General features: G+C 42.7%; 2 protein-coding genes across 8 annotated transcripts in view; one reads left to right on the forward strand and one right to left on the reverse strand.

Annotated features, from left to right (window-relative positions):
* The window catches only part of bltp3b (bridge-like lipid transfer protein family member 3B), a 34,262-nt gene that overhangs the window by 5,620 nt on the left and 6,799 nt on the right, over window positions 1–21,843 (reverse strand). For 2 of the 7 annotated variants that reach the window (XM_078281475.1, XM_078281480.1), the window contains exons 2-20: window positions 16,336–16,498; window positions 14,554–14,592; window positions 12,675–12,766; window positions 11,781–11,970; window positions 11,545–11,685; window positions 10,699–10,866; window positions 9,851–10,034; window positions 9,520–9,603; window positions 8,690–8,851; window positions 8,182–8,297; window positions 7,925–8,066; window positions 7,317–7,510; window positions 6,488–7,222; window positions 5,414–6,084; window positions 4,034–4,117; window positions 3,184–3,332; window positions 2,533–2,690; window positions 2,057–2,207; window positions 931–972 (exon numbers count right to left, since the gene is read on the reverse strand). In XM_078281475.1, coding sequence (XP_078137601.1) covers window positions 931–972; window positions 2,057–2,207; window positions 2,533–2,690; window positions 3,184–3,332; window positions 4,034–4,117; window positions 5,414–6,084; window positions 6,488–7,222; window positions 7,317–7,510; window positions 7,925–8,066; window positions 8,182–8,297; window positions 8,690–8,851; window positions 9,520–9,603; window positions 9,851–10,034; window positions 10,699–10,866; window positions 11,545–11,685; window positions 11,781–11,970; window positions 12,675–12,766; window positions 14,554–14,592; window positions 16,336–16,498 — 3,665 coding nt within the window. The remainder of the gene's footprint in view (window positions 1–930; window positions 973–2,056; window positions 2,208–2,532; window positions 2,691–3,183; window positions 3,333–4,033; window positions 4,118–5,413; window positions 6,085–6,487; window positions 7,223–7,316; window positions 7,511–7,924; window positions 8,067–8,181; window positions 8,298–8,689; window positions 8,852–9,519; window positions 9,604–9,850; window positions 10,035–10,698; window positions 10,867–11,544; window positions 11,686–11,780; window positions 11,971–12,674; window positions 12,767–14,553; window positions 14,593–16,335; window positions 16,499–21,843) is intronic. The other 5 variants (XM_078281476.1, XM_078281481.1, XM_078281478.1 and 2 more) reach the window with 5 other exon arrangements.
* LOC144512426 (complement C1q-like protein 2) lies at window positions 13,590–14,324 on the forward strand. The gene has a single exon (XM_078243184.1). The coding sequence runs from the start codon at window positions 13,590–13,592 to the stop codon at window positions 14,322–14,324; it is 735 nt and encodes a 244-aa protein (XP_078099310.1).

Here is a 21,843-nt window from a genome sequence, read left to right on the forward strand (position 1 = left end):
AGGGTGAGGAGAGAGACAGAGAGCAAGAGGGTGAGGAGAGAGAGAGAGAGCAAGAGGGTGAGGAGAGAGAGAGAGAGCAAGAGGGTGAGGAGAGAGAGAGAGAGAGAGAGAGAGAGAGAGAGAGAGAGAGAGAGACAGACAACAGCCAGGGACTGAGTGACTGTGATAAGACAGGGGAGGGAAGAGAAAAGATGGCCTAGGGAGGGAGGAAGATGGGGTGGGGGGTTAAATGACAGAGGATTAGTAGGAAGATGAGTAGGAGCTTGAGGGAAGAGTGAGGAGGAAAGGTGGAGGAGAAGTGAAAGAAAAAGGGAAGAGGAGGGATTGCTCTTGTGAGATAAGAGGAGAAGGAGAGGTAGCGAAGGGGTGGCGTTTCTCTCATTGCCTGAGTCACTGGACTGAAACTGCAAAGTCTGCTGCAGTGAAGAGATGAGGAAGGTGGGGAGAAAGGAGGGGGAGACAGAGAGAGGACGAATTAGACAAAGCAGTGAATGGGAAGATCAGGGGTTAACACCAGTCTGCACAAATGGTTGCAGTTAATTTAAATCACACACACACACACACACACACACTTGTGGGCCTAATGTGGCAAATAATGGGTCCATTCACTCTGAATCTCTCTTAAGTGCCACACACACACACAACGGAGAAAAAAAGATTTCAATGTCACATAAACACCCCCTGCTGCTAAAACACACACACACACACACACACACACACACACAGTATCTATGTGCACTTGCAGTGCATGCCATCGAGCAAAAGTCCTGAGTCTGGAAATGAGATTTGACAGAAGACAAACTGGAAGAAAAAAAACATGTGCGCAATCTGTATACACACACACACACACACACAGGTGGAAAGTAACAGACACGCTGGGGAAAGCATGCATGTTAAGTTGCAGATGGTGGATTAACACACAGCAGTTACCTTGGCTGCTTTGAGCAGGTATTGGTACTGAACACACCATACCTGTGGGGAGTTATGGCAAGGTAAATAAAAGAGGAGGGGGTGGCTGTGTTAGTGTGTAAATGTGTGAGAGTACACTTGAAATAATGGTTAACTTATTCTTGGGGAATTCAGACTAGGGCTGCAATTGAAGATTATTCATTATAGATTATTCTGCTCAATATTTTCCTCAATGAATCCAGTAACTGTTTGATCAAACATCGGTCAGAAAACACTGAAAAACATCTATCACAATATCTTAGAGCCGAATGTGACATCATATTAACTACTTACTTTGTCCTACCAAACAGGCCAAAACCTCAAAATATTCTATTTATTACAATGTAAGCCCAAAAAAGGAAAAATAATTCTCGAGAACCTATCAAATGTTTGGCATTTTTCCATGAAAACTGATTTAAACGATTAAATTGGTTGTTAAGATGTTAAGCTTGTGTCTGTTGTGGGTGAAACAGGAATATCCTGTGTCCATCTGACACCATCTGTCTGTCTTGTGTTAAAATGTGAACAAGTAGAATACAAGAGGCAGGAGGGGTCAGTTATGGGGCATCCTGGTGGTTTAAGGTCTGTTCCAGGACCTTTATCACATCTCCTTCCTCTTGCTGTCCTTGTGTATCCTCTCACTGTCTATTGTCAAATGAACAAAATACTATTAAAAAGGTCATCTAAAAAGAATCCACACACACACACACACACACACACACACACACACACACACACACACACACATTCCCCTGCTGTTCTTTCTTTGTTTAGTAGCTGCCCTACTTGTGTGCTTTAATCTTGACAAATGTCTCTTCACTTTCATCTTCACTAAGGCTGCAGCCTACTTCGACAGAAGTCTGTTTGGGTGGATTTGTTTTATGTAATCTACCAGCTCAGAATTCAAAATAGGAGCAGCTTGTTCCTAACGCCAGTATTTTGCCAATAACAGTTTGCAAAATGAATATCAAACAAATATTAAAAGTGCACGTGCTGAATTTTTATACACCATTTCTGTCAAATCAACCTTGATATCAATTCTGCTAACAAGTAAGACCATGGTTGAATAGAATTGTCATATAAACCATGTATGCAGCCATCTTCTTACCCAGGCTGCGATTGCTGAGGTACTGTCTCAGGCTGACATTGCCCAGCTGGCTGGGTGTGACCTGGCCCACCTCCAGAGCCACGGCTGTGCTCTCGCCAAACACTTCCATGCCCACACACACTGACTGCACCTTCAACACCAGCACCGACACCTGGAGGAGAGGAACAAACAAGAACAATCATCATATTCTGTGTGGCAGGGTTTCTATACATTCTATGTTCTAAATCCTCCACACATTTTCTTACTGTATGTGAATTCCTAACTCTCTTACTGTACATAGTATATTATAAAGGCCAGAATGATTTCATAGATTACAAATCCATAGTTACAGTAAATATTTTGTATCGCAGTGAGAAGCATTACAGTATACGAGATGAGAGCCACAACATCAAAATCAATAATGTGGAGTTATTAGTCTACCAGAGATTTTGTGTTATTTCCAAACTTCTAGAATCCTCAAAGTTTTGGTGTCTTACTATATCTTTGGTGGGATCGTCGATGCTCTGGGAGGTCGCACTGACAGTGTCGGGGGACACGCCCCCCTCCTGCTCCTGACCAATCACTGCCTCGGTGGCGCTCTCAGTGGCACTCTGTTCGCTGATGGCATCCTTGAAGCCTGACATGGACACGTCATCTGTACCGCACATAATGATATACACATATTACTTACAGAGACAAGACACACATTTGACTTGTATGTATGGTCAGGCTTTATCAATGCATCATGAGACTAAAGTATCTTACACTGACTGTAAGATGCACATTACTGACATAGCAGAACAATGCTGCCACCCTCTGGAAAATACAGTTGCCTACCAGTGTATGTGTGTATTTTTTTTTTTAATCTTTAGTATCAAACTCTAAACAAGGAGGTCACCGAAGCAACAGAACAATGACACTGGTGATGATATATATACTTAAGTTACCATTTGTAATTGAAAAACGCAGATTTAATGGTTTTATTTTTTCATATGTAAAGAAATTATGTTCTTGTTTCATAAATGTTACAACACTGCATCGGTATGTTTGTCCAAAAAGGTCCATGTGGGCTGGACACTTGTACATATGTGCAAAAAAAGTAGTTTGCTGTACATTTGTGTGTAAGAATGCATTCATGTTTGTGCCACCTCTCTCTAGCAGACTGTATGCGTCTCCGTCCTCCATCAGGTAGCTGTCTATAGAGATGTTGTCCAGCGACTGCAGGGACGGGCTCTTCTTCATGTTCTTATAGGACACGGAGAAACTGGACTGGGAGCGGTCCCGCATCAAACGACCACTACAACACACACAAGAAATGGAGTGTGTGAGAGGCAGATCATTTCAATCATTTCTTTCTGTATAGTTTAAAATCTGCTGTGCAACACTATCCATGCATGCCAGTGATTCTGAATGACTGGCTGATTGGCAGTGACATTGAGAGAAAAAGAACAGGGCCAGTGCTTTTATTTGGTCATATCTGATATAGATTTGTTCTTATGCTAACACTGAGCAGAGCCTGCTGCGCTCTCAGAGAGCTGACAAGGCTTACTCATCAAACTATGAATTAAATATCGCTTCAGTCCTTTATGTGGTGTTGTTTGAGGTCATGTAAGAACCAAGTGTGCTAGCCTCCCAAAGAGCAAGAAACGATCTACAGAGAAATCACAACCGATAAAATCAAAGTGGCTCCCAAAAGACTGAGAACACAAGGCTGAAAAAAAAAGAAAAAAAAAAAAAAGAGTTGTCACAAAGAAGGAGCTTCGTTTTTTATCTTTACCATCACCACCACGTAGACACCAAACACAGGACTCATTTAACACATACAGACAAGTACCGGGGTGTCATGCACACATGCAAATGCATGCCCACAGGGGACTCACATACACACGTTTGCACTGATTTGTATTCATCCAAGGATCACAATTGCAAAGACAAACTCACACATCATACATAAACACACGCACATTAATACGGCTAGTCACAGATCCAGTGCCTTACATGTTGGACATGGAATAAAGGGAGGTGGATCTGCTGGAGTTTGAGGAGCTGAGGAAATCAGAAACCACAGACAAACTTCCTTTCCTTGGTAGAGAGAAAACACACACACACACACACACACACACACACACACACACACACACACACACACACACACACACACACACACACACACACACACACACACACACCTCGCATGGGTCAAAGCAAAGGTCAAGAGGCAGAAATGGAAGTGAATGAGATAAGAAATGACAAGAATAGGAAATGCTGACGAGACAATACACACAGAAAGACATGGCAGCTTGAGGCCAACCAACATTCATAATGTCAGAGACGCGTGCAAGGTTTCTGTTACTGACAGACACTCAAACATTCATGTGGGTGATCAACACACAGCTCTTGTGTTCAGGAATAGACAGATTAACTTAGAGAGAGACTCAGTCATGACATTCATCATCCACAATGAGGCACAGAGGGAGAATACTCAGATTCAGTTGTAAAAAAGAAGAAAAAAAAAAATCTAAAAACGGACGATTCCTTGGACGATATACCGTATGATCTTTTAAGGGCTACAACTTATCGATCCATTGGTTGATTACGATTATTTGTTTAGCAAAAGCTGAAACAGTCAATCAATGGGAAATGAAACATCAACAATTGTTAATAGTTTAATTCGTTTAATTAAGCAAAAACACTAGATATTTGCTGGTTTCAGTCTCCAAAATCAGAGGACTTTCTGTTTTTATATAACCGTAGCGTGATAATCTTTGGGTTTTTAGACTGTTGATCAGACAACACAAGATTTAAAGATGTCACCATGAGCTCTTAGAACTTGTGATGGGCATTTTCAAATATTTTATTTTTTACTTTTCATAGACTAAACAATTAATCAAAACAATAATTGACAGTTTAATCAATTATGGAGTTGAAAGCCCTGATGCCAGGTGCCTTCTTCGAATTGCTCGTTTGTTTTTTTTGACAAAATCCGATTAGATTTACAATCTTTTAAGAACGGACACAAGCAGCAAATCATTGCGTTAGTGACAATGAATCCAGCAAATATTTAGCAATAAAATGGCTATAAATTGATTTTTCTGTCAAGTGACTGATTTGTTAAGTTAAGAATAAACAAAAAAAAATTAACTTTTTTTTTTTTTTCTTTCTGAAGGTTAAGATAAAACAATTTTGGTACTGTTCCCAATGTCAAATGTAATGTATGCAAATTATAAAAACTTAAATGCATAAATCTGTTGATGGCCTTTTGTACAGCACTGACTTAGTGCAAGAGTGTGATGTTCATTTAGTAGAGTCCTGTCGTATCACTGTGGTGATGACACTGCGGTATAAATGAACAGCCTTTTTGAGTGATAAACTGAATACCTGGATATTGACTGAGGCATCTTGGCGGCTGCAGCCTTGTCTTTGTCGCTCCAGTCTGACAGAGGGTCACCCGTCTGGGTTTTAGAATCTAGTCCAGCTACAACATCTTCACCTCCAGCCAACCCATCCACTACTGCCTCGCCCCCTTCATCTGAACTCCGCCTCCCAGAGTTCTTAGCTGAAGTCCTCTCGTCCAGCGAGGCTTTGTGATTTGAGTCAGGACGCGTAGAGTTGGGGACGAGAGGGGCAGGACCATGCGAGGCTCCACCCTCCGAGCTATCACCACATAACAGCTGGTCTACAGTGTATGCCCCTCTGGCTGCGCCTCCTTCGGACCCAGATCCAGCTCCTTCACTCCCCTTCTCCGCCCCCTCTCCTGCATCGCTCCCAGGCTCCAGAGTTCCCCGGCTCTCTGAGGGGGAGAGCTCGGACCCCAGAGGAGATCGTGAACCCTCAGGCTGGGGGATGGGCTTCAGGAGCAGGGACACCTCTGTGCTTTTCAACAGGAGACCCAGGCAGACAGTGAAGGGCTGGTGGTCTGCAAGATGCTGAGACGGATCCTTGCGGTCTTTCTTGGAGCCCATTTCCTCCAGATCCTGCTGTAGTGTCTGTTGCAGGGCTTTGATGCTGCGCTGAAGATGCATCAGAAACACATACTGCCGGTGGCTCACCTGGACACACACACACACACACACACACACACACACACAAAAGTGGTTATTAAAATGTATAATCTGTTTATTTTTTGGAAAATATTCAAATGTTATAGGGTGGAACCAGCAAATGTTTTCCATATTTGATAAATGACTTAAACATTTATTTAAGTATCAACATTTTTTTTCATTTTAGCACTAAAAAGGCAGCAGTAAAATTGTCATTCTTCACTAAATCTTTGCACCCTTGGGGTGTGATGCAACATGTTTAATCAAAAATCTGATGAGCAATAACCAAAACAATCCACATGACAGACTCACACATTGATTATCAAGTTGTGGCTTTACACATTCACCAGTTAAAGGGTAATGTATATTGTATATTGTGCAGTATTGAAAACTATAAGGATGAAAAAAATACCTGAGCACTTAGATGCTTCTGCACGTGCACCAATACATGCACATCTGCTTCTTTACTTGATGATGACAAAGAAGAGGAGGAGGAGGAAGGCGGGCTTCCCAATGAGAGGGGTTTATGAAGTCCGTTCCTGGAAGGCAGTGTTGAATCGTGTGCTGATGCTGCAGCACCATCAGTACTGTAATAGTCCTTTAATAATCGTTTCCTCTGCAGACGTGCGACAGCCTCTCCTGATGTGCTTCTGGACAAACCCTCTCTGAGCTTCTCCTGGTGCTGGATAATCTTTGCAGGCTGACTTGCCCACATGGTTAGAGGGAAGGAGTCCACGAAGGGCTGCGGTCGCCCCTTGCCTCCGCGGGTGCCTTCATAGTCCACCCAGAACTGGGCAAAGTGCAAAGCCCAAAAGTCAGAGGCGGCTGGCATCTTGAGGGCGTCTGTGCCCAACGTCGGCACCACCAGGCCCCGGTAGATTTCATGAAGCTTGGTGTCTTGTTCGTGAGCGTGGCGCTGGAAGACGGGATGGAGAAGGGGTAAGGAGGAGGAGGAGCGAGGGAAGGAGGAGAAACAGGGAGAGAAGAAGGGCTCCTCTTCAAAGGCCTGCAACAAGGCCTCAAGGTGGGAGCGGGTGCAGTTAGCTGGGTGCCGGGTGTTTGTGGCCACCATTTCTGAGGTCTGCACTGAAATGGAGCGAGGAAGATCAGCGGGACAGGAGGCGTCCCAATTGGTGGGAATCACCAGCTAATGAGGAGTAGAAAACACAAAAAAACATTAAGTACCAGAGACTTCATTTCACACTTTAAACCTGAACAAATGTTTCTGCATTCCACCTCACCTTAAGCATGAGGCCGTCAACCTTGATGTCAACATGCTCTTCGGGTTTCTGCGAATCACTGAGCTTGTAGATCTCCATGAACTGCTCCAGACTCTGCCTGAGGTCGAGGGTGAAAAGGTTGATCCACACCAGGCTGCGAGGATCCAGAACCAGCTGCAGGGCGTTCAGCTGGACGTACAGGTTAGGACACGGGACTAGATGAGCGGGAGGAAATGGGGAATGTGGAAGAGATCAGGTGTTGTAGTCATATAGAGGAGGACATTAGAAAAAGCACAAAGAGAGGAAACACAAGAAAAAACAATTTTCACTTTCTTGCTCATATAATGTTTCCTAATGGAGGGAATTTGTGAGAAATCCATAACATGAATTAATTGGGTGATTCCTCATTCAGAACACTGGGTGTACTTCGGAAAATCAATGTCTTCTCAGCCACACAGCAGTCAATGACTTCCCCAAAGCTGAATAAATAGCCCGAATAGATCCAAAAGGGAGGTGAGAGATAGAAGGTCGCAGCCAGAACAGTGGGCCTGGTGTATAAAAACGGCTCACGACCTAATAATAAAGATTAATGTTTCTAAAATGAGATGCTAATCCCAGTAAAGTCTTACTGGGATAGTCTTTTCCATCAGGAAAGTAGTACTCTGTGAACTCGACATGAATGGCTGGCATCTCTGTGGGAAGGTACAAGGCCTTCTTATTGCAGGAGATCATGGTCTTGGGGCTGGAGCGACGCTGGTCTGCTGTTGACACCTGCAATAAACAAGAAGACACAGAAACTATCGCTCAAAGTTAGCAGTGAAGGCGTATGTAGTCTCAATGATTCCATACATGGAGGTTTTGTAAGCCAGAGTGTGTCTGTAATGACCTGGTAGATGCTGAAGTCAGCCATCCTGAGAACAACAGAGCTGGACATGAGCTGGGTCTTGGGGGTTTGAGGGGGAGGAGGACTGAAGGAAGCGCTGGAAGAGGTGTTTATCTTACCTGGAGAGAAAGAAAGAGAGATGGAAGGATTGAGAAATTGAAAACAGAATGACAAAGAGGGAAACAAACAGGGCAACCACTCAGTACTCCAAAGAGAAACCCTTTGCAAAAGGTGTGCATCACCGCACCCAGATGTGCGCACACACACCGGGGTACCTGGCTCTAGGCACCAGCAGCACTGGGCCGGAGGCTGTGTGTGTGGGCTCCACTCTAGGAGTTCTCCATCTGCCTCCCTAAGCCCTACTCCTCCTCCTGCTCTCTCCTGACTTCCTAGAGGCCAATACACATCGTCCTTAAGGGACACTGGAGGGCAGAAAATCCACAGGGATGATGTTCTGTTTGTGTACAAGGAGATGCAACAAAAATGTACACCCTGAGACGTGTGTGTTTACCGTGTTGTGGGGAACTGTGTGCAGGGGCCGGGCCTTGCTGGTCTCGAACCGCACTCTTTAGCATCTCCACGTTGGACTTGAACTCATCGAGCAGACTCCGTGCCCAGCCCTCTCTGGTCTTGGTGGCCTCGCTGTAGTGCATCCAGTGTGCACAACAGTCACCTGGAGCGGTCAGAGAGTAGGAGAATTAGTACAGGTAAGCTGAACGTCCGTCATTTGTGAATCTTTTTGATTTTATGGTGAACTGCACATCAACAAGGTGCATCTCAAGGTTCTTGTTCTGCTTACCAAGTTACTTTATGCTGTTTTTATTGTATACTTTTCATTTCTACATGGTTACTTGTTTTTGTAGTATTTATAATAATATTTTTTATTATCATCCTTTGATGTAATTACTTTTAAAAGCATTGAAAGCCAAGGCTTTTATGTTTGGTTACAACTATAGTGTTACAACTATAGTGTTTCTACATTTGTTGCAAATGAAAATAAAGAACAACAAACGTGGAACAAAAAAAAGGAACTTGGCACAAGCAGAACGTGTGGAAGATGGAGGGACACCAAAACAAAAGGCCAGATTATAAGAATAAGAGAAAAAAATAGAACAAAAATGCAAAAAGAGAAACAATAAAAGGGAAATAGAAATAAAGATGAAAAAAAGACTACACTCAATGAGGTGTGTCTGCATAGGAGAAGTTATGAGAAGCTAACTTAGCGTCTGCTCTAAAACAGTTTGACGTAATTCAAAGCCAATAAAACTTGTAGTGAGTTTATAGTGAGGATGCAGGAAGCACTGCATATATTAGTATGTTGCAGTGGTACAGAATCCATACCTGCTCTGTGGAAAGGGTAGTAGTCCAGAGTGATGGAGCTGAAGGAAAGCTGCATGGCCCCACCAGTTATCCTCTTATTGCTCACTGCACAGACGGAAGACAGAAAAATCGAGTCAATGCTTTTCAGTAAAATGTTTTGAAAAAACTGTTTGGTGTACTAATCTCTGTGGTTTAACTAAAGAAAAAAAAGAAAACATATGTATGTTCATGTATCACATGCCCTACCTCTGACTTTTCTGTGTACCTGACAGCATGTGTATATGTCATGTATACACATGTGAATACATGCACACCACAATGTAGAGCATATGTAGATCTGTGCATATGGTACCTTTGTCCTTAACATGGATGTCATCACAGATGTGCAGGTCGAGGTGCGTAATCTGGAGGTGGTGGGACGTCTCGCATACGTCGTAGGCGCTGAACAACTTGGCCATGGTTGCATTCTGGTCAGCGGCTGTTGATGCCTGCTGGGTACGCACCTGCTGGGCTGTGGGTGGCACTGAGGACACCTGCTGAACACAGATGCACACGCCCGAAAAAGCACAGATACTGTGATTAGTGTTAGCAGTTTAAGATGTTGATGTGCTGTTGTTGATGCTGTGTTTTTAAGGCTTTGCTGTATTTAGTCTTGTAATATTGTTGTTAATGGTGGTGGGTTAATGTTAAGTATTTTTCAATTTTCATGTCTGGTTCATTCAACAACTGAATCATGCAATACTCAATTCTACCAGCAGGTGGTGTATCAGACCAAACAGAAAAAACATTGTGCACTACAGAAAACAAATTGTGTATGTTTTGTGGGACTGGATAAGGGTGAAGTTGTGTGGTTGATCAATGTACATACATTTTGTAAGTGTATGTGTTTAAGAAGCACACAAAAAAAGAAATAGGACAGAATGAAAGACACTAACAGCAACAGAGATAGACAAAGATGGTGTAGGCAGATGCCGGACAGATAGAGAGGGGCAGACAAGATATCCATGGACACAAGGACAAACCATCAGACAATGACTCGGCTTATCCACAGAGGGTGAAGTTAGGGCAGTGACAGGGAGAGGGATGGGAAATGTTAAGGGGAAACCGAAAGAGGGAGAGAAATCGACATGTGAAGTTTGTCCTGGACGAAGTCTCTGTGTTTCTGGATATCTGTGTGAGTCAGTCATGTGTTGTGTGTACCTGGTCTTCTGTGGCCATGCTCTTCCTCTGCTGTGCAGACTTCTCCATGGCCTCGCTTAGAGACTTGGCATACTGCACCATGGCTTTGAGCTGGGAGTCGGTCAGCACCCAGAGCAGGTCGTCCAGGATCAGAATCAGCTTGGAGGCCACCACGTTACAGTCCTTAATCTGTATCAGGTAGAGCCGTTGGTATGAACACGCATTATGCAGGTGGAGGTAGCCTGAGAAGTTCCCATTAATGTAACATCACACTCGTAGGGAAATTCTCTCATGTGTGAGGTATTTCTCTTTATAAATCGGTCAGGGAACCTCTGCCCGCGGATAAGCGGTTGAAGATGGATGGATGGTCAGGATACTGACTGAAACTGTACTGAACTGAACTGCTTTTTCCTGACTATGAATAGCTCCAAAACGTGAAACACACATCACATGTTCTTTATCAGGTAATTCACAAACAGAATATCAGACAAGCCCATTTGGGAGAGAATATGTTTGTGCCCTGTGATAAATGCTTTATTCAGCAGTTCTGTTAGTGGCAGAGGAAACAAATGGGGTTAATTACTTTCGAAGAGCTCAAACAAAAAGTCTTTGTGAGCTGTATGCTGCATTGTATTTAATCTCCACATCAGATATTAGTAGAGGGTTTTTTTTGTTTTTATTTAAACACACACTGGCCAGTTGATGAATCACTGCTGTTGGCCCTGTAGCCTGTGAGGCCACACAGAGGGATCATTGTTCACAGTGGAAAAGATGTTGCTTAGAGCGGTGTGCGCTACAAGCCTGGTCCATCAAATTTCATAAAGTGAATGAATCTTAAAAGGATGTGTGTCTGTGTTTGTGACTGACCCGTCTCTTCAGAGTGACTCTGATCTTGGACTGGTTGGTGATGAGGCGAATGGGGGCACTCAACATCTCATGCTCAGCGCTCTGGATAGCGTCAGCCTCAATACGAATCATCTGCCAGCTGATCTCTTTGAACGTCAGGATCTGGACCAAACAGGCATGGTAGTATGTTAAAAAAAAAAAACTATGGGTGACACAACATCCTCGTTATTTTCGAAAATAATAAAATAAACACAGACCTCTCCCCTCTGAGGGTCCTGGATGCGGGTGAATCGCAGGTCACTGATGCTCCAGCTGGTGTTGACGCTGTAGACCTGCAGCTGGGAGAGCTCAAAGGAGGCGTTAAAGGCCTTGGCACTGATCCTGATGACGATGGAGTTGATGGACAGTGACATCCCCTCTACCACCTTCTCAGCAAAGCCATATTCACTGCAAGGGAGACAGACAGGTGGCGAGAATGTTAGGTAAACAAGGTGATAAGTAGTGCCTAGCAAAAGGGTGCAATAAATTATTTCTAGTCTGTACAGTAAGTAGATTTTGTCTGAACATAATTACAAGTTCAAAGACTAAATATGACACTGAACCTACAAGGACACTGACTTTTTTCATTCAGTGGTTTAAAACTTTTTCGGTCATGTTCCTCTTCTGGAAGATCAGATTAGCTCAAAATAGATTTGATGATTACTGGGACGGTTTGGTTCTTAACAGTAAGTTAAGAGTACAGAACAGTATATTAAATGAAATTTCACTGATTATAAATGTGTTCATATGTTAGATTAGATTTTCAACTGTATCAAATCAAACCAGCAGAACCAAATTATTTCAGTCCAGGCAAGGAAATAATAATAAACTTTATTTATATAGCATCTTTCATAACATAAAACGCCTGTCCATGGGCAGCCCCTCACTGACATCTCTCCATTTGTGCATGTATAGGTCCTGGGCATGTGTGTGTATTTTGGGCCTGTGTGTAATGTGTGTAACTAACAACAGAGTGAAAAAATGTAATTTCCCCTTGCGGGATTAATAAAGTATGTCTTCTTCTTCTTCTTCAGAGACTCTTCACCCAAATGCAGAAAATAGAGTTGTAAAAAAAAAAAAAACAAAAAAAAAAAAAAAAACGCAGTGCTCACCTTTGTCCTGATGCGGTTGCTATGGGAGACGGGCCATTGGGGGGACGGGGCTCATCACAGGTACTCATCTCCATCACCACTTTATCCAGGGTCTGCAAGCAAGTCAAGGCCTTAACTTTACGACCAACAACCAATGTCTTCATGAAATGATTTTCTTAGCTTTTGATTCTGTAGTAGACCGTCATTCACAGTGACGGACTGCTGTGGCCATTTCCATCAACCTAGTTTTACTGTTTTGTCTTAATGTTTGTCATCTCATCAGCACCTCATTCTAGTGTTTTCCTTATTGTAAGATATGCGTCAGTCAGCCGATCACAATGTTATACTGGAAAAGAGCATTTTTGCAAGCTTGACATTTACAGTGTAGTTCAATTGATAGAATAGATTGTTGCAGCCTGCTTAGCCCTTTGCCACTAGAGATGTGGAAGCCGCCTACATATCACTTAGCAGCCAGTCTAACAGGATAAAACACATTGAAATGCAATTGATTATGCCGTCGCTATTCTCAAATTAATTAAAACTCTTGACACAACATTTCTATATGTACCACCTTGAGGCAGTAGACTCTCCCTTTTCACACGGTTATATGATATTTCCTTGCTATTGTTGGTGGTGTGATAACATTGTGTTCTACAGTTTTGTGACTAAAAGCAGATTACGAAAGTGCTTGATCTGATAGGGGCCTTTTAATATAATGCCCTTGTATTATGTGGTAGTGATAATCATGCTGAATGTTTGAGAAATAGTTTTGTTATAGTTTTGTTCCCCTGATAGGTTTGTTCTAATATCTTATGTAATATTATAATTAAGACAGCGTGCCAAACATGTTGCAAAACACCAGGTGCAGGAAGTATATATATGGAGGAGTGAGGACCACATGCGATATCCAGATTTCGTATAGACGAGTGTTCGAAAATGGAGCGTATGTTTCTCCTGTTGTTGTTGGTTTCCAGCTGCCTGTGCAATGGGAATTACAGCCACCTGGGGATTGGGACCAGCATGGCAGTCTGCCAACCTGACACCTGCGCCCTGCTCAGCGAGGTGGCAGCCATGAGGGAGAAGCTCGCAGCCATGACCCAGACATACGGCACGCTTGAGCAAAACCTCGGTGCCATGATGCAGAAAATGGCCACCGTCGAAGTCTACTTGGAGTCCTACAAAAGCCAGGTAGAGGAGCTCCGGAAGATAAACCAGGCTCAGGACGAGCAGCTGAAGCAACTCGCAGCCGTCACATCTGTGAGCATGTCAAAGATGGCTTTCACCGCTGCTTTAGGAAGCTCAATTGGTCCGTTTGAACAAGACACACCACTGAAATATCAAAGAATCCTCTCCAACATCGGCGGTGGCTACAACCCCGCCACTGGCATCTTCACCGCCATGGTCCGGGGGATGTACTACTTCAGCTACACCATGTACAACAACAACTCCGGACGGCCCAACTCAGTGGTGTCCCTGATGATGAACAGCCAAAGGATGGTATCAACCTGGGACACTGTGGGTGACGATAGCCACGACAGTGCGACCAACGCAGCCGTGGTGCAGCTGGAGGCTGGAGACAGCGTGTTTGTGAATCTCTACGCAAACAGAGTGCTCTACGACGACAGCTATTATTACAACACCTTCAGCGGCTTCCTGCTCTTCACCTTGTGATGAAACGCGTCGTTTAACATGTGACGGACAATAAGTAAATTACGCAGGAGTACAGGTTGTTAATTGGTTCTATTATACTATAAAACACAAATCAGTTTTTATTTTTTGTAAACTTGTGGTACTTATTCGTAAGATTCAATGACTTAAATGAGATTAAATGTAGAAAGAAAAAACTTCTCAATGACATTTTTTGATTATGTGAGCAACAAGTGTAGTAGTTGAAACTTACCAAAGAGATTGGGTGAGTCTTCAACTTTGTCCATGGTATCTGTGAATGAAAACACAACATTGGCTTAGCTTTTCAGCCTACCAGCATTCTGATCCCTACAGCAAGCATTTGGCTTTTTAGTGTTCCCAATTACCATTCAATGAGATGTACATATCAAACGAAACGCAACTGAACTGCACAGAATTAAATCAAGTAAAAACAGCAGGCAAGTTTGCTCAGAGATGAAGGAAGAAAAAGAAATCAATGAGTCTAGACTGACCTTAACCCCATTTGACCTGACCTTGATCCTCAACCAGCAGCCTCTTGATTCAAGTCTTTGTCAAATTACATATAAAAAGAGATTAAATGCTTATGCTCACTTGCCGTTCTTTCCACAGAGTGACTCGTTCTTTGAGAGGTCATAAATCAAGAAACAAGGATTTGTGGCTCTAATGGAATTAGAGACACATTTTGTTTGCCTTGCCTCTGTCATACAATTGCTAGGAAGTGCCAGCTGGGGGTGCTAGCTCTTTGAGTCTTCAGAGCAGAAACATTTATTTTAGTTTCTATGAGTGTTATGAGTAACCGATAAAGCAACTTTTATTTTATTTGGGTGCGACAGTCTTGTTCCTCTGTAACAAGAAGACACAGATAAGAGAAGGGGATCTGACAAGTGAGGAAGTGAGATATACATCGGTTCTCTGATCTTTTAACCAGTTTTACAATAAACACTGCAATGCACTTTAAACTGGAGCCAGGCGGTACCACAGATTTCAATTCAACAGTTCCATGGTTCAGTGAGAAATCTGATGCTCCACACGCACTTACTGTAAATGATGTGGGTATTATAGATGCATGCAACACACACTGTCAATGACACAGCAATTGTGTTGAGTAAATACAAGAGACTACTTATTTCGAGCCAGCAGACCAACTTAGAAGAAAGACGGCAAAGGAGGATGAGTGACCAACAAAATGGGGATACAGGACAGGACGACAGATGTGTAAGGAAAAGGATTGAGAAATGAACAAGGGAAGAAATGAGAGAGAAAAAATGAGGTGGAGGAATAAAAGAAGAGGTGGAAAGTGGACCTTGGTCTGAATAAAAGTCCAGTCATGATGGAAATTACTGCTCCATTCACAGTTTCCAGGGTGTGTCAGAGTCTGCTCTTATAAATGGCAATTCAATGATGACCATGACCACATCGGGGGCATCAGACAGCTCCAGCAAAGTGTAGTGCAAAGAAACAAATCTCATCTCTATAATTTGGTTTTAACAAAAGTTGGGAATTTTGGGAAATATACTTATTCGCTTTATGGCAGAGAGTTACAAGATGGATATAACTTTTATATCTGTTAAATATAAAGCTACAGCCCGCAGCCGGTTAGCTAAGCTTATCATAAAGACTGGAAACTGGGGGGAAACACTAATTAACACATCATTTCTAATTTGTTTAATCCATACAAAAATAAAAGAGTAAAACCAACAATTCACCGTTTTGCACCGGAATATTTCTTGGCTCTCCACAGTTGCCAGCAAAGGACGGAACTGTGTCTGATCAGGAAATAGAGATATAACATATAAACTAGTGAGCTTTAGAGGTGCTGGTAGGTAGATTTTGTTACCTTTGGACAGAGCCAGGCTGGCTGTTTCCTCCTGTTTCCAGTCTTTATGCTAGGCTAAGATAGCCGGCTGCAGGCTGAGGCTTCATATTTAATGTACAGCTATTAGAGTGGTAACAATTCTCTCATCCAACTATCTGAGAGAGTTCAACAAATTGAACATATGACAGTGTCCCTCACCCTGATGGCGGCCTTGTTGCATTCCACACGGTTGATGGCCAGCCAGGTGGGCAGGTCCAGCAAGCTCTGGAGCACCTCCTCATCCAGCTCCAGGTTGGTCAGCTGGCCCTCCCCCTTCAGCGTGCTCAGGTTGATCTTGTCTGGAGACAAGTTCTTAGCAAACCTACAAGACACAAATGACAAGAAGTGCGGCTTTAAGCCTGGGAACATTTATAGAAACAGATTCTTGGAAAAGCCGGACAAACAAACAGACCCCAACTGTTAAAATTGGTGTAGTGGATGGGAATAGAGGGGTGCCTGTCCAATTTCGTCTTTTTAATAGCACACTCAAAAATAAGCCTATGATTTATGTCATTTAAGTCATACTATGAGACAATTAACCCAGCTACAAGTATAAAAATAAATCCTCCATAAACTGGAACCTGCATTCAGAAAAATATGTTTTCTCTTCATTTAAGCTTTGTTGTTAATTGCACTTGTTTGCTTTGTTTCCATAGTAACCATTTAATCTGATAATGACAGGGGGAAGAGAGGATCAAGGTACAGAGTGTTTAAGCTACAATATAGAGGATTTAAAGACAGAAAGAAAAGGAGCAGACAAGATTGCACAATGGGAGGTGAGGTAAAGGTCTCGGTCTGACAGTATATTATATGTCGTTGCTCAGGGTAATAGGCGTTTGTGAGATTCATGCTAGACGGTGTCCACAGCAAGGACAAAGTGTACTCAAGCCTCACTCTGCATCAGATAAGGTGCCAAAAATCACCTTAAATTAAAAGGTATGAGCCAGTATTGATATTTATAACCTCAGTGTCTTGGGGAAATGGTGCATGTATATAGGGTTTCTGTTAGCTGTAGTGATTATGTGTGTTTAGTTCATTAGCTTTTTAGATTATGTAAATAGACTTGAGCACACAAAGTCAGGGTCAGTGACCTAAGTGTTTGATAATGGGTTAATAGTTAGCATTGAGGGCAGATACTAAATGGCATATTGACCTGTGCATCTTTGCAGACCAGTCTAATGGAATCTCTTAAAAACAGGGATAGCATTCATTTCACATTTTCTAGCTGTCAAGAGCCACACACCCTTCATCCTGTGACATGTGCAGAATACTATGTCCTCCTGGTATTAATCTACATCACGTTGGAACTCCAAGAAAACAGCCATTGTGGTTTGTGGTCATGCAACGCTGCAGTAAAACAATCACACTGAATAGGTAAAGCACGCAGGAATAGTACTAGATCTGAGCTAGTTGGTAGTAGTGTTAAAGGGGAATGTCTATTTTTCAACCTGGACCCTATTTTCCCATGCATTTGTATGTAAGTGACAAATGCAAAAACAAATCTTTGGTCCAAAATTGGTCCAGTATTGAGTGATGAATGATATTAGCTGAAGTTACTTTGTTGACCTGGTATCAGTGCCGGTTACAGCGTTTTCCACTTTAACACTTACTTTTAAAACACATACAGAGTACAGGAAGGCTTAATCTAGTTACTTAGCTAATGTGTGTCTATCTGTAAAAGAGACAGATCAAAGATTAGACCTACATAACCAACACACATAACTGACAAATAAGTGACCTGATTATCATGGCCAAGACAATAGACTAAAAGCTTTAGTATTTTACTGCCCCACTAACTAAGATATACACTGTGGGAATGTGTGCAACTCTGCTCAAATCACAATAGTGCTGGGTATCATTTGAAATTCTTCTGGCAATTCAATACCTGATTTTCAGCACCGATAACATTACAATGCTTAAATTTGTTGCCCTACTTTATTAGATATATATAAAAAACGTCCATTATTTACATCATGAAATATCAGATCAAAGAATAAGTAAACAAGTCTGAAGGCCGTTTTACGGTTGTGCGCAAACTCCACGCCGTAGCTACGTCGTCGCTCCTACGGCGTTGTGACCCTTTCGGAGTTCTGCGTCAGGGTTGAGTGTGTTTCTTTGCATCGCGGTGCATTTCACCACCAGAACGCTAGGGGGTGTGTGGTTACCAGAGGGTCAATCACGATACTCTTTGTTTACTTGTGCGTTGGTGTGTGCCTCGAGCCGGCGTGTGTGTGTGTGTGTGTGTGTGTGTGGGGAGTGGGTGATAGAGCGAGGGAGAAAGTGAGAGAGTGACTCAATTGTCTTCGGAGCAAGTTGTGACTCTAGAGTCATAGTGAGAGAAACGATGTGTCTCCCCTGTGCTTTCTGACCACGGTGGGAAATCTGTAGCAGGAAGAGTGAACCCTCTCCTTGATTTCATGGAGATTGGAGAATGGTTTATGGAGAAGGAGAACCAGGAAATGAGTCAGGGGAAATGCAACGCTACCAAGCCACAGCCGAGCAGCATGCATGGCCGCGACGTGTAGTTCCATTTTTCGAGAGGTGTACGTCAGGCTACGGCGTAGACGCAGAGGGGTCTGCGGGGGTACGCCGTCAATTCTAACGGCCTTAAGAATCTGACAAAGCATTTAACGCCATCTTTCTTCACCTGATGGTTTGATATGTTACGCATACATTTTTGTTGGTACCAAAAAGTGCTCAGGATGAACACCTTGCCCTAAAAACATAATATAATGTAGAATATTGAAAAAACAGCTTTCACACCATAGGAAGTATATGCAACAGTAAGACTTTGATTGGATATCAAATAGGGTAGCACTGTTCCATCTCTTTGTACCTGGATACCAATTCCGATACCTAAACTCAGGATACCTGCTGATATTGAGTACCACTGAGTACGTTTACATGCACACCAATATTCCACTATTATTCCGAATAGGATAATATTCCGAATTTGATACAGGTCATGTAAACAGCATATTCCGGTTGGATATTCCGAATAAGGCCTTTTTCCAAATATAGCATTTTCCGATTAAGACGTGGGATATTCCGGTATTATTCGGGTTAAAGAGGCATTCTTTGGACATGTATACAGCGCATTCGGAATATGCGTCTCAATCTGGGTTTTTAACCACAGTTTACGTCCTCTTGCCTGTTTACGGCTTACGGTCAGCTCTGTGCGTTGCTATGGTTGCTGTACACAATCCAACCAGCCAACAGTTTGCAAGGCTGCAGACCCGATAAGAAGGAGAAACAGCCATTTATTTTTTTTTAAGATTTGGGCATTTTTAGGCCTTTATTGACAGGACAGCTGAAGAAATGAAAGGGGAGAGAGAGGGGGAACGACATGCAGCTGGTTGGAGCCGAACTCGCCGCGTCGAGGTCTAAACCTCTATACATGGACGACCGCTCTACCAACTGAGCTATCCGGGCGCCCAACACAGCTACTTTTAAACATGATCAAAGACTTGGATATCAACAGGTTTTTGGATATGCGCACACATCTCTACGTCGACCTTTTCAAGAAACTGCTCGAAGGAATGAAGGAGGGGATGCTGTGTTCGCACGGTCCAACAAGTCCGCCACCGGTGCTAAACTTTGAAAAAAAAATCGTATTTTTCACGGCTACATGTTAACGGGAATATTAGTGGAATATTCACTTTCATTAGCCATGTAAACAGCTTAGTCGGAATATCGTCGTTTTCCAAATAAGGGCAAAAACCAGAATATTATGTGCATGTAAACAGTCATTGACATACCAGTGCTTTCATTTCCCAAGATTTAAAAAAAAAACTGTGTAACCCATTGTGTGTTATTTATTGGAATACATTTTTATGTAAGGTAACATGAGATCAGGGATTGCTGTGGCCCCTAAAAACTAAGTTGGCAGTCCACAAGAGTTATGTATGTAACTGATAGCAAAAACTGCATTTTAAAATGACACTCCCTAAGAAACTGTAATTTATGTGGCTATTTATGTAGATTGATTATGTCATGACGTGATCAGCTAAATAATGTGAATAATGGCACCAATACAGCTGAGATTTTTCCCCAAGTGCAGCAAGAAGACCATTAACATTGCCAGCCTTCAAAAAGGTGATGTATGATTACGGAGTCACTCAGTAACAGGATACTTTTAGAGAGACAAAGGGTTTTTGTTCTGATGGTGTGAGTCTTCACTGTTGGAAGACATAGCAAGGTGCACAGAGACTCCCAGTATCTGCAGTGTGGGAAAAAAAAAAAATCTGACCCATGAGCAATGCTTTATGAATTAGCTGCCTACATTTTAATACGAGTAGTCTGTCAAATTCCTGCTTCTTTCCACTCAACACCTTGTCCTTGCAGTTTTAAGAGTATTCTCCAATTCAACATGTAACCTGTAAATTATTCAGCTGGAGCAGCAGACTTAAATATAGACTCAGTGCAGTGGAACAGAGAACAAGACAAAAAAAACACTATCGCAAACAAACAAATAATGTTGGGAATACACGCACTAACAAGACAGAAACACTCTCTGTCACTGAGAGGTGGGTGTTGTTGCTTCAGTGTCTTAGCCTTGTGAGCAGTGAAATATTCATTCCTGCTGCTGATCAAGTATCAACCAGCTAGCCAGCTAGCTTCACTCGCTCCTTATCTGGCTTCTCCAGGGCCACCTCTCGCTTCCTCACCCCTTCTTCCACAGTCATAAATAAACCAACACCGTAGTAATAATATGTTGCTGATCTGCTGTCTAATATCAAGGCTACTAACGCTAAATAAGCTAAATCACCTTCTCATTACTGAGAACAGCATGAGGCAGAGTGTATTAAGTTCACACACATTCATCTTTCCCCTTCATCTCCCTCTGTTTTGCCATCAGCCATTACTCCAGTCAGCAGGGATGAGCTCACCAGACCAAATCCAGGCCCAAAAAAAGATTAGGACCAGCTACGACCAGGAGAGGGGTCTGTCTGCCTGTCAGATGTAAAATTAACCACTCAACAGCAAAAATCCATGCCCAAATTCCTCTCTGTAAAAGTTAGTTTTAACCCGTTACTCATGTACGGTCTTCTTTGTTAAGGGAAATATTTTAAAAAGGGAAATGGATTACTATAAATGAATCATGATGAAATAAACAGCATCGTTGTGTGGCATCACATGTGTGTAACTCGACTTAAAGATGTCAGCAACAGTAGGCTGATCTTGCAATGGTTTCCCATGACCACAATTACACTGAGAGCAGACTGTAGTCCACCACTCCTTAAAAGCTGATGTCTGTGGATCCTGTGAATGGAAACAGACACTTTTTTCCTGCTCTGATGGTGCATTCGTGGCGCTGGCTGATGACATCAGTGCCAGCAAGAGAGGAGCCTAAGGGAAGGTGGCCAGAGTGACTCAAACAGACAACCAGCTTGTTTTAGCAACCACGACTGTGGCAACGTAAAGAGAGAAATAATTAAAGAAAATGAGACAAATAGAAAAAGACAAAGAAACTAAGGATAAAAAAAGAAAGAAATAGAGGAGACATTTAGGAGTGTGGTTTCCCAGAAAAAAAGGGTCTGGGATGTTACCACATTCTTCCCTGCCAGTTGAAGAAGCAGGCTTGGCTCGGAAATGGAGAATGTGACATTTAAATTGGCCTCTAAATCCTTCCCTAGCCCATTCAGCATCAACAGTACAGTGTAATGA

This window comes from Sander vitreus, chromosome 23, assembly GCF_031162955.1.
Source record: "Sander vitreus isolate 19-12246 chromosome 23, sanVit1, whole genome shotgun sequence".
Lineage (NCBI taxonomy): Eukaryota > Metazoa > Chordata > Actinopteri > Perciformes > Percidae > Sander > Sander vitreus.